We start from the raw sequence: 13,202 nt of genomic DNA, 5'->3' as shown, positions 1-13,202 counted from the left end.
GGAGGCTTTCAAGACAGTGCTTAGAGGGGAGGCCCTCTCCTTTATTTCCCATGCCCGGAGGCGCGCACAGGAGGAGGTGACCCGGGTGGAGGCCGAAATTACTGAACTGGAGGGGGATCTGGGGAGTGGGGTGACTGACGCTGCGCTGCACGTTCTACACCTTAAGCAGGCGGCCTATAGGTCCCTCGTCACGGAGGCGGCCAGGGGCCTCAGCAGAGAGCAACAGGGGCGATTGTATGATGTGGGTGATAAGGCTGGCAAGTTGATTGCGTGGTTGGATAAGAAGGAGAGAGCTAGTCGTGTGGTCCCGCTGATTGAGAGAATGGATGGTGTACGTGTTACTGAGCCGGAAGGCATTGTCTCTTGTTTCGCAGATTATTTCCGCGAGGTATATTCCCCGGTTTCTCCCTGCCCGGAGGAGGATTCCCATGCCCTGCTGCGTGACATCGCGCTGCCCTCCCTCTCAATGGAGGACAGGGAGTTGATGGATGCCGCCCCCACCTCGGACGAAATTGCCCTCGCTATCCGTTCAGTCGCTTCTGGCAAGGCCATGGGCCCGAACGGCATTCCTATCGAGTTGTATAAACTGCGACCGGATGTACTGGCACCCCATCTCCGCGCAATGTTCCTTGCGGCCCACTCGCGGGGCTCCCTCCCGCCGGACCAGCGTCTGGCTACCATCGTGGTTATCCACAAGGAGGGGAAGACCGCGAGACCGGGTCACATCCTACCGGCCTATCTCGCTCTTGAACGCGGAGCCTAAAATCCTCGCCAAGGTGCTCGCCAACCGGCTGGTCGGCGTGGTGGGCGATTTGGTCCACCAAGACCAGTCCGGCTTTATTCCCCATCGCAATACGGCCCTTAATCTGCGGCGCTTGCACGGGGTGCTCGCGCGTGTTCCGTTCGTGCGGGAGCCGGCCATCTTGGCGTCCTTAGACGCCACCATGGCGTTCGACACGCTCGAATGGCCCTACATCTGGGCGATGCTGGCGAAATTTGGATTTGGCCCGGGATTCATCAGTTGGGTCAAATTGTTGTACTCGGACCCATTGGCACAGGTGGTGGTGAATGGTCGAGTCTCGGCCCCATTCGTGCTGGGACGGGGCACGCGACAGGGTTGTCCCCTGTCGCCACTCCTTTTTGCACTGGCCTTGGAACCCCTGGCGGAGTGGCTGCGGTGGCACCCTTCTATCCGTGGTCTCCGTTGGACCCCCGAGTATGAGGACCGCGTGTCCCTCTACGCTGACGATATCCTTTTGTACTTAGCCTCCCCGCGCAAGTCACTGATTGTCCTGGTCGATGTTTTGCGCTCCTTTGGCCGTAATTCAGGCCTTGTCATCAACTGGGCTAAATCCTGTGTCTATGTGCTTTCCGGGGAGGCTCCTGTCCTCCCCCGGGGTTGTCCGATCCAGATTGCCTCGCAGGGATTTCGATACCTGGGGGTCTATATTACGCTGGACCCGGTGGCCCGCTACGAGCGAAATTTGCTTCCCCCCCTCCAGCGCTTGAAGGAGGATGTCGCGCGCTGGCGGCGCTTGCCGCTCTCGCCGCTCGGCCGGGCGGCATTGTTCAAGATGATGTCATTGCCGCGCTTTTTGTACGCTCTCCAGAACACTATGGACTTGGTCCCGGCGCGCTACTTCCGTGAGGTGGAAAGCTTGCAGCGCCGTCTGTTTTGGGACTGGAGGCCGCGTATAGCTCTGGCAAAATTGACGCTCCCGTGGTACGACGGAGGGATTGCCCTCCCGGATATTAAGCGGTATTACTGGGCCTCCCAGTTAGCTGCAATTAATCACGGTTTCTATGGGCCCGCCCTAAACCCGGCATTTGAAATGGACAAAATGCTCCTGCCCGGTGGCGACTACAATCGAGCGCTCTACACTAGCGTGCCCGATTCCCGCTTGACGGGACCCACGCGTGTCATGGTGCGAGTATGGCACGCGGCTAATGCAGCTATGGGATGGGAGGACCGTTTAACCCGAGCGTCACCGTTGTATGCGTCGGAGAGGCTGGGCTCTTTGTGGACCTCGAAGGGCTTCGAGAGGTGGGACATGATAGGCATCAGTACAGTGGGAGATCTCTGGACAAGGGGAGGATTCAAAACATTCGAGATGCTGCAGGCGGAGTTTCAGCTGCAGGGCAGTGAATACTTTCGCTACCTGCAGATCCGTCACGCACTGGGTTCCGTCTTCCCAGACGTGGCCTCCATCCCGGAGTCCTCCCCCCTGGAGGATAGAGTGCTAGATGGCCACGTTCCGGACAGCACGATCTCCCTCATTTACAAGAAATTGATAAATGACCGCTCGGGCTTACTGACTGGCCTCCGCGAGGCTTGGGTTGCCGATGGGCTGGAGTTGGACGACGAGGACTGGATTTCCGCGGTGGCCTCTCCGAAGGAGGTGGCCATCCCGGCTCGCCTTCGCTTCGTCCAGCTTAAGATACTCCACCGGGTGTATATGACGGGGCCAAGGCTTCTGCGTATGGGCTATGCCGAGGATGGATTGTGTAAGCGTGGGTGTGGTGCTTTGGCGACTTTTTTGCACATTCTGTGGGAATGTCCGAGGGTGGAGCGATTCTGGCGTGGTGTGCATGAGGTCCTGCGAGCGGTTACGCATGTCGCGCTGTTGCCTGAAGCGAGGAGATGCTTGCTGAATGTGTGGGAACCGACCGATTACTCGGTTCCGCAGACGCGATGGGTGACTCTGGGATATATGATAGCTAAACGTGACATTGCTCAACTGTGGGGATCCCAGAGGCCCCCGGCGGTGTCAGCCTGGAAAGAACACATGGATTGGTGCATGTTCCGAGAAAAGGTGGTGTATGTGGCGCGGGGTAAGCCTGGGGCATGGGTGAAGATATGGGGCCCCTGGAACGCCTACCGCGGGGGTATTTGCGAGCCGCCGTTGTTGCCTCCCACTTCACCAGCTCCATCCCCCTAGTTGACCCCCTCCCGCAGCCCCGGGCACATTGTTCTCCCAGTCCCGGATCTGTTTCCCTTCCCCTCTCTGGATTTCTTTGGATGGTTGGGGTCCCCCACTGGAGGAGCACGTGTCGTCATTTTCGATCGCGGGTTGCCTTGCGGGTGTGGTTTTATGTTGTTGTGTTGTATAAAACGAAACCGTATTGTGGGCTCAGAGTCATGTGGCCCACGTTGTTGATACCTCCTGCTTTATCGTCTCTGCAAAGTCAGGTGCCTTATTGTATGTATGTCATTTGCTTCTGTCACTTTAGCGGCCGGCCGGAAGGTTGTAGGCCCATACTTGTATATATTTGAGATTGCAATAAACGGTTTCAAAAAAAAAAAAAAAAAAAAAAAAATTTTATGACATTTGGAGAGCAGTATGACAGGTACTATCTCGTTACTTAGGCAGTAGTCGATTTCTGTTAAACATTTAGTTATAACTTCTCCCAGAAGTTTAACAGAATTAACATTGGCCCACTTAATTCTTACCCCATTTGGTCTTACTGCAGCTATATCTCTGACAAGACTAATGGGGTCTGAATGTACGTTTCCCCACGTCAATAATGTTACAGAGATACTGTTATGATCGCTTACTGCTTGCTCTATTATCCATAGATCGGTGTACGCAGTATTGCAGGAGACCAGAATGTGGTCAATGTTAGAATAGGTACCCCTACCTTTGAAAGTTGGGCATTTAATATTGCCCTTTTTCAGGGAGCAATCAAGTAGTTCTAGGTCCAATTTGGCTATCAAATTATTGAGTGCGATTCCATAATCGTCATGGGGGAAGCGCATATGTAAAAGACTAACATTATCGTCTCTTTCCCCCAGAATGCCACATGTCCTTTGATTTGCATATGGACAAGCCTGTATATTAAAATCTCCGACCCATAGAAGAATCGGTTGGTTCCTAGAACAGGCCAGCAACTTATCAATCTCTCTCCCTATTTCATACACAATGGGACCCCTACGTGCGTCAAAGGTATTATTGTAATAGTTAATAATAATTAAATCCTTACCAGTGGCGTGCTCCAAACGTAATAACTGAGCATAAGGGGCCACCTCGTAGTAAGTACTAGGCTTAAACGTAGTTAGCTTAGTTGATATTAAAGTTAGGAGGCCACCTTTCGCCCTTCCAACTGCTGAGTTCACTGCCAATACCCAATGTGAGGTATAACCTTCCAAATATATAGGTTCTTTATACCAGGTTTCTTGGAGACATATAATGTCAAACCCTTGTGCAATAAAATCATTCCAAAAAGGGGTATTTAACTTTACACTAAGGCCAGCTATATTCCAGGTCATGATATTAAGTCCTGCCTCTGGTAATATAGCAGTATTTGGTGTTGTTCGGCTATTTGTTAATTTGACAACACCTTCCTCAGGGATGTTTTGTTCTTCGACTAATGTCCTCGAGGGCACTACAGTTGACATCACCATATTGGATTTCATAGATTGAACACTCGGTTTAACCCCCGGTAAAGCTTTCCACTTCGTGGTATGACTGTTTTGGACATCTATTGCCCTCGAAAAGGTGGATGTATCATCGGGTATACTGCAACCAAGGGAGAGCAGGGAATTACTTAATGCCACTCCTCTGCCCCTCAGTCAATCGACAGACTCTAGGCTACTAAAACGATTTTGCAAAAGAATGGGGTCTAGGGGAAAGGGGGGTCTAAGCCAACGCCCTTGAGGTGGGCCCCTCCCATTCCTATACACAATTTTCCATCCATCCGATTTTGTGGCAAAATGTCCAGGAGGATAGAAATAAGTCAAAGGGAGGGCATTGATAGATACACCTGTTTGGAATCATTCCAATTGCAAATATAATCAACTATATTTGGATCATCAAAGTTGATTAAAATACAACCCCCCTTATGTTTTTCGCCAAATGACCTACCCATGGCACCCTCCTAACCATCGCTTTGTGCGATGGAAGTGGTCTGTTTTTATTGAGCCAGTGCACAACCCTGTTTCTCAAAGTTATGGGGGATTCGACCTCTTGTTTACCCAATACGGGGACCCCTGTTAGAATATCAACAAATGGGGCAATTTCAGGAGGTAAATTTGGAATATTTTCTCTCCTAGGTGTCTCGGATCCAAAAGGCCTAGTATCATGTTTATGTTGAGGTACATCACATTGGGCATATTGCTCGCAGTCAGGCACAACTGTAGACTTATTAATTACGATTAGGTCCTGGTGGATTTGGGGCAGTATTGTAAGGTTTTGGGGAACAGCCAATACGGTTTCTGCTCTAATGCTGTCCAGCGGTTTGGGAACACCAGGTTGGTTGATGTTACTTCTATAATCAGTATGACCCATGAGCCCTTGTTCGATGTTAGATAAATGATGTTCAATCTTATATATTCTGTCCTCTATGGGACGGAGGAGGGATCTGATCACGTCATAAAAGTTAGACAGATCTGGGGACATTCCCTCGTCCCTAACTATGGCATTTGTCCCCCCCCTTGCATTCTGACGTGCCATTCTAGCAGGTGTTAAAAGAGCTGAAGGTGCATCTTTATTTACAGGTGCAGTCGTCGGGGGCTGCTCCAAATGGGCATTAAACATTCTGGGGTTTCTCTGATGGTTTACTGGCTTTGTTTTTTTACTGCCTTTCTTGACCTTCCCACCATTTGTGGGGGTACGCCCTGGTTTGTTTTTAGGGATAGCCCCAGGATGCCTGTCGCGCAGTTGTCTAGTGCATGGCTCTGAGATCATATTGTGTGTAGATGGTAATGGGCAAGGTAATGGGCAGGGTGAGCTCAATAATGAATCTGAGACCATGGACTGTTCACCCATTGATACAGCGACTATTCCACTCGGTAACAAGTCCGAAGTCGAAATGTCAATGTCAGGGCATGGAGTGTCAAGACTTTTAGTAGTTTGTTGGGCAGGAGTACAAACATTGGCAATGTGGCCCAACGAGGACCTCCTGGCCGCCGCGAGATCCTGCGATACGCGGCGTTCCAGCAGCGTAATTTCCTGATCGATGACGCAGTTGACCTTAGTGATAAATTGGTCCATAGTTCCATTAAATTTGGCGTTAGACGCTTTCCCTTTCGTATCTTTAGATGGCATGGTGATAGCAAACGGCCACGATAGCAAACTATGGCGCTATGGACTTCACAGGTCAATCCAGAGTATACAGGAAGTATAAGGACAATAAACCGTTTAGCTACCACACTATATCCTTGTCACAACACTCTCCGGCATACAGGACATTATTAACAATATGAACGATGCATGAGGCATAAGCTAGGAATACGACCTTAGGGGGGTTGCCCAGTCCAGTCTGCTCCTGTCAGTGACGGGCAAGGACGGGCCCGCCCTTGGCCCGGGCGAGCCTGCGCGCGTCCCGCGCAGCGGGAGGCGCTCTTCGCGTCTATGGGCTTTGGCGCCTGTTGATGACGCTCTCCGTGCGCCTCGTGGTCGTGGTCGCCCCTGGGTAGTGTAGTCACTGTTGGCAGGCAAGCCGATCCCCTCACGGCGCTGGCAAGATGCAGAACGTGAAAGGCCCACAGCGGGAGTAGAAATCACCAGCCGTTCCCCTCACGGCGTGACCAGTATTAGGCTCAGGTAAGGCGCGTCCCGCACAGCGGGAGGCGCTCTTCGCATTTATGGGCTTTGGCGCCCGTTGATGACGCTCTCCGTGCGCCTCGTGGTCGCGGTCGCCCCTGGGTAGTGTAGTCTGTTGGCAGGCAAGCCGTTCCCCTCACGGCGCTGGCAAAATACGGAACTTCAGAGGCCCACAGCAGGAGTAGGAATCACCAGCCGTTCCCCTCACGGCGTGACCAGTATTGAACTCAGGTAGGCGCGTTGTGCATAGTTTATCCCACCTGGTAATTATCCGGTGCTCTAAATTACTCAACCTTCGTTAACTTTTGGCTGGTCGTAGCTGCTGGAATTTAGCAGGAGAAAAAATAAACCACAAATACAGATGTGGAATCCCAAAATCTTCTGAAACTGGGATGTGGACAGCCAGGACTGAGAGGGCACGGGATAGAAGTAGGGAGCCACTGGTTAGAGCAATCCAAAATAGAGGGGGTGGGGGAAACTGGGCTCATTAGTCCTTCAGGTGGCTTAAATAAAATGTGAAACAGGGAGAGGCAGTGGAGTAAGATAGAGAGAAAGATCCTCACTACTGCCTTCTCTTTTGTCTTGCTTGTTTCTGGTCCAGGGAGGACCTGGCTTGGCAGTTCGGGCTGGACTGTTCCCATGAGGCACAGGGTCAAGACTGATCTGCATATGGCCAGGTCTAAACTGGGGTGGCATGGTGAGCAAAAGAATGAGGGATTTAACCCAGATCTCTTGACTGGGGGGGAATGTTTGATTTGTTCTGCATTCCGTCTATCAATTGTGTGTCGTTTGCTTTCTCTTTTGTCTGGCAGGTAAATGGGAGAATTGTGGTTGTAGTGCGTGGAGTAGTTATTTCTCGCATGCGGCTCATCAGCTATCAGTTGGCAAGCGCGAATTCGCGTTCCCTAGTGTGATTTTTTTGGTATTAGGACTGCACCTGGTGAGATTTTTTCAACGTGGATGGTCATGAGCCATCACGACCGTGGTGAGAAAGCTGCAGCTTGAGTAGAAAATCTATTCTAGCGGCAGCAAAAAAGCCGCACCCTCTGGTGCTCCATGTGGTGCAATTCGCACTGATTTTGAAGCACAGGACAACCTCCCGGCACTAAAAATCAGCACGACATGCCAATTCCACCCGCTCACAAAACTCTGCGGAATCTTGCAGTCTTTAGCAACTCCGAGGAATTCCGTTGAGTGAAACTCCACGAGTTCTGCCCACCCCTAGTGCAAGTACTCTTTGTGCAACTAAAACAGATCAGTGATGGCAGCAGCAAAAGGACCTCCATATTTGTTTTGTCATATTTTAAATGCACACTTTTATTTTACATAATGGGTATGAATTGCAACTCTATATAGGTGGGTTACAAGAGGAAATTTCCCAAGTAGTTTGATTACGGTTTCCAGAATTTGAAAATTGGTGTTTTATATTGCACTTTCATTATTGGGAGTGCGACAACTCTAGAGACAGTGGTGAGGAATGTTAACATATAGGGCCCATATTATGATAAGGGCCCACTTTCCCTGTTTGTGCTCGCCACACCTTAAAACAGGTATGCTGGCCGCAAACAGGGAAGGTGCACCACATTCAATTGAAATACGGAGCAGCTGCTTCAAAGCCGCTCTGTGTTTCACAGTGCAGGTGGTACCCGCCTACACTTTGAAAAGGGAAGAGACCCCCTTGCAGGCGGTAGCAGTGAGTGACTGCACCCGCCAGTAAGAAGATGTCTGGGAGGTCCATGGGACCCCCTTTCTCCCCTACAGAGGGCTGGCTGCCTTTAGAAGGCACACTGAAAGTGCACCACCTTTTTGTGGCACACTTTCAGTGTACCTCCAAAAGGCATGTTTGCCTCTGCACCCACATTCATAATACGAGGTGGGTGCAGAGGTGGTGATTCCCTTATTTGCATGGGGTCACGCCCCTATGCCAGTGAGTTAATGCGCTACTACGAATGCCCCAGCGCTATCAGTTTTACAGAAGGGGCTTTGTTTGCGGCCCCTTCTGTAATACTAAAGTGCCACACAAAGCGTGTGCACATGCCTATTGCGCCCCCTGGGCACTTTCTGTAATACGACCCCAGGTTGACTTATTACTTCCTACGTTGCATCAGACTGGAGTCATTACCAGATGTTGTGTTCCATAACCGTTTGTTCACCTCATGACCTAATCTAAACTGATTTTTTTTTTTAATAGCCAGTGCTCTGCACGACAGGATTTTTAAATCCCATACTTAAATTGGTAAAAGTGAATTGCTTTTGGCTAAAAGCACGGACTGGCTCGAGGCGTCACAAATGACGTAGGTCCATTTTGCAGCTATGTTTCAGTATCGTTGAACTACTATCACAAGCGCATCTGTGTATGTATGTCTATGGCCTGCATGTTGCACACATGGGAAATGTCTGAGTGAACCACTATAGAAATCGCTCCCTGAAAGAAATGAAAGGGAGTATCTCACGTACCCTTCAAAAATTCAAAAAGTTGGCTTATTTGCACTTTAGTCCAAAACATTCTTACACACTTGTTCTGCAACTTGGTATTTTTTTTTTCACTGACTTTTTTTCCATTGAACAGCGCAGAGAGATATTTTATGTGCTAAAGCCCAGTCCAGAACTTACAAAATGACATAAGTGTTTTTTCTGGTGCATTGAAACCTAAGAAAGGTTAGAAGCAGTAGTGTAATTTTTTCAGTAGGTGCTGTTTTTAATGAAATGGGAAGAGGGGAGATGGTTGAAGATAAGGATTTAAACTTATGAAAACTAAGAAAAGAAGTTTATGAATCAGTGGAATGAAAATCTACTGACATGTTATGATGGGAAACCCTGATGGTTTACCGTAAATTATTTGTTTTGCTTTCTATGTTTGACTTCACAGAAGGTCTTAACGCAGAATATGTAAAGGGAGAAAACATGGAGGCTGTGGTCAGTGAAGAACCCCAAGGTGAGTGAGTCATTTACCTGCTTGAAGTGTTGAAAGTGCAGATAATGGCGCCTGAATGTGCACCATGTATTAAATGACTTCTTAAAGGGCAAGTTAAAGTCTCACATATGGATGAATGTATTTGCTTCCTAAAGTTGTAGGGTGCCTCTCTTCATTGCTATGGCATCTCCCATCTTGGTGATCACAACTTCCAATTGACTAGGTTCACAGGGATCATTGTTTTACTAAGACATCCCACTGAGAAATCAGAACCCAGGCTAGATAAAAGGTGCATTTTTGTGATCGCAATACAAAAAGTTAATCGGGAAAGCATAGAATTTCCAACTAAAAAGCAATTTCTATTGAAAAGGAGGAAGACAGACTATTTCTTTGTAATCTGAATGTAATCATAATACAAAGAAACGGGGAACTATTTTTATTTCTGGGGACTCCAACTGGAATTTGTATCAGTAACTTAAAAATAAATATGATTTCTCATCAAGTTATGGTTTTGTTTTCCGTTAGCTTAAGTTTATAATGTGTGCACATTGATAAACTCTGGTGTATGCGGTCGCTGCTTGGGACCTGTTTCCATAGATGAACAAAATCAATGGTACAAGTTGAAAAGCTAATCAGTGCTAAGTGCATAAAACAACCATATTGTCAACCTTTATTTAAAGTGTTCAGAGCTGGGTTCTGCTCTCAGTTTTCGAGGCACGTTGTTCCATGTTATAGATCCAGTCAAAATGCTTTCAAGTTGTACTCCAGCAGCTTAGAAGGTGGAACTAAGCAAAGATTTATGTGTAGCTCACCCAATTTGTTCATCCTCTCACCCATCTATCCACCACCTGCAATCTATAAATCATCTTGTCCTTCTGCTCACCCATCCACTCCCTCGTCTGTCTATTCATGCATTCTACTCAAACACACCACCCTACACACAGAATCACAACTTTTATTACACACCACCTACACACCCTCTCAACAATCCATTCACTCATTCACCTCACCCTTTCACTCATTCACCTAACCCATCCACTCATTCCACTATCCTTTGGACCCATGTACTCACTCATACATCTATACATGAATCTGGGCACTGGTCTACCCCTTCATCTACTCATTCTTTCACCCATTCACCCATTGATCCATCTATCTACCCACTCTAATACGCAAGCAAGCATTTCCATCAATAAATGCTATATAAATACCAGATGTAGTCTTCAGAACTGGACCCACTAAGCCAGAGCCATCACTAGAACTGGACTCAGTAACGCAGTGATGCCTATATCGCCTCTAGAAAGGAAAATAATATTCTAGATGAGACTGTGAGAACTTAATGGACCCAGCACTCCAGATAAGACCTCCAGTAGTGGACACTGTAAGAAAGTGCCCCTATTTGCATGATCACTCCCTAACTTTGTGCCAGATACCTGATGCCAACTTGACTGAGTGTGTGTTGGGACCCTGCTAACCAGGCCCCAGCACTTGTGTTCTTTCCCAAAACTGTACATATGTTTCCACAATTGGCACACCTGTTGGCCACATGTAAGTCCCTTGTAAAAGGTAGCCCTGGTACCAAGGGCCTTATGACCAGAGAGGGCATCTGGGGGCTGCAGCATAGTACATTTTTTTTTTTTTTAATCAATCTTTAGTCGGATAAGAATATATCCGTAAAAGCACAGGTCAAATAACGTTAGTAAGTTGCATAAAACTTTGGACGGTACATACTTCTTGGAAATATTTCCCAATTCGAAACCCGTAGATACAGATCAAATAGCAACATGGTAATACAATAGTTTATAAAATACAATCAAATAAAAATGATAGGCATCCTAAAATAATCCCGAAGATGGATTTATAAAATATGCATAAAACTGTCAAAAGTGAGTATAGAATTTAGTAGATAAACCGATGAGTCCAAGTGTTTAGCAATAAGCATGAAATAGCAGGTTAATACACGTGATAGGATGACAGGCAGCCATCAATGAGTGAATATTGAGGCACGTGAGCGAACTGTCGCTTTCAAGAAGGAACCCACACGAAAAACTAAATCATCCTCATCTAACCTAAGAATTTTTCTATCAGCAGCTTTATAGTGAATAGTGGGTTTCTTAAAAAAAGGAATCGGAACCCTTTTTGCATATTTTTTTATAGAAATTAGAAAAAAATAAAAAGTGTAGTATTCATTGGTTGCTATGGTTATCACATGGGCATGGCGTTTGATCCAGGTTGGCATTGAACCCCAAACGGAAACCGAGCAGAAATTTTAGGGTGCCTATTCTTAGGCGGAAAAGCAAACTTCTCTCCCGACGGCCAGTAGGTTTTAATAAAAAGCTTGATGGCAAATGTGATGACAAAGAAGATGCAACCTCTAAGGACATATATCTTGCAATTGATGTTTTCTGAATCTCCTTTCCGTGTCTTGCATTGCTGTACTGTACGAAGGGATTTTTGGTTTATACCCGACACATCAGTTGGATTTAAAAAGATATGTTAGAGATTCACACTGCTTAAGCTCTCCAAGGTATGTTCCTACCCTTTTCACAGTTGAGGCAAACGGTTATATCTCTAGTAAGAGTCGCTGCTGGGTTTTGCCAGATAGCAAGCCAGAATATAGCTGGGCGTATGACATTTTCAGTTCCTTGTGACAAACATACTGTGGAAAAGAAATCGGGGCTCCCAGAAGTTTCTGGCAGAACCTATTTTCCTCAATCTGGATACTGCTACACTTTGTAAAACCCCAAACTTCAGCGTCATATGTAGCGATAGGGATACATTGTAACTTAAAAATCTTGGTTATAGAGAAGACCACCTCAGCCTTTTTTGGTTGCGGGAGGCAGAGAATTGCGTTGTTGGGTTTTAACAACTTGCTCCTGTGAAGTGCCACATGATCGGCCCAAGAGCCATTGGCTGCAAATACCAGCCCCAGATAGGGAAAATGCAAGTGCGGTGCAAACGGTCGGGCCTATGGAAATTGTGTTAGTAAGATTCCTTTTTGGACCACAGGCCATTAAAAACGATTTCTTAAAATTAGTGCAAAGATCTAGGCCAGCCATTAAATCAACAAAGCCCCGGACTAAAGTGCGTAATGCATTGGGTGTGCGGCCCATTAGGACCGCATCGTCCGCGTACAGTAGGGCGGGGAGTGCGTTACCATTGATTCTGATAATACATTATGCCACCCTTAGAGACTCATCACCTTAACACCCACGCACTGCCAGTGCAGGATGCATGTTTTGGTGAAGACCAAACTGAAGAGTCGACATGGCACACATCCCTGTATGCCGTGCCCCCCCAACACTGCCTGTGGCATGGGTAAGTCACCCCTCTGGCAGGCCTTACAGCCCTAAGGCAGGATGCACCATAACACAGGTGTGGGGATAGCTGCCTGAACACTATGCCCCTACAGTGTCTGTGCCATTGACAGACATTGGAAGTGCAGGGAAGCCATTTTGAGTACATGGGCTGGGAGTTTGTCATTACGAACGCCATAGCTCCAAGATGGCTTTACTGATAACTGGGAAGTTTCGTACCAAACTTCTCAGCATAATAAACCCACACTGATGCCAGTGTTGGATTTATTATAACATGCTCACAGAGGACATCCTAGAGATTCCCCCTGGAAAACAACCAACTTCTAGTGTATTGGCTGACTGGTCCCCGCCAGCCAGCCACCACCAGACCGGTTTCTGCCCTCATGAGGTGAGAGCCTTTGTGCTCTCGGAGGTCAGTAACAAAGCATG

The 13,202-nt window shown here is 47.7% G+C and overlaps 1 protein-coding gene across 3 annotated transcripts in view; it reads left to right on the top strand.

Moving 5' to 3' along the window:
• CD99L2 (CD99 molecule like 2) overlaps nucleotides 1-13,202 on the top strand; it is a 495,976-nt gene that overhangs the window by 442,443 nt on the left and 40,331 nt on the right. For all 3 annotated transcript variants that reach the window (XM_085608025.1, XM_085608023.1, XM_085608022.1), the window contains one exon: nucleotides 9,412-9,477. In XM_085608025.1, the coding sequence (XP_085464151.1) occupies nucleotides 9,412-9,477 (66 nt within the window). The remainder of the gene's footprint in view (nucleotides 1-9,411; nucleotides 9,478-13,202) is intronic.

Source organism: Triturus cristatus, chromosome 5_2 (genome assembly GCF_964204655.1).
Source record: "Triturus cristatus chromosome 5_2, aTriCri1.1, whole genome shotgun sequence".
NCBI classification, from domain to species: Eukaryota; Metazoa; Chordata; class Amphibia; order Caudata; family Salamandridae; genus Triturus; species Triturus cristatus.
Note: the sequence above shows the minus strand (reverse complement) of the source record. Positions and strands in the feature narration are given on the sequence as shown.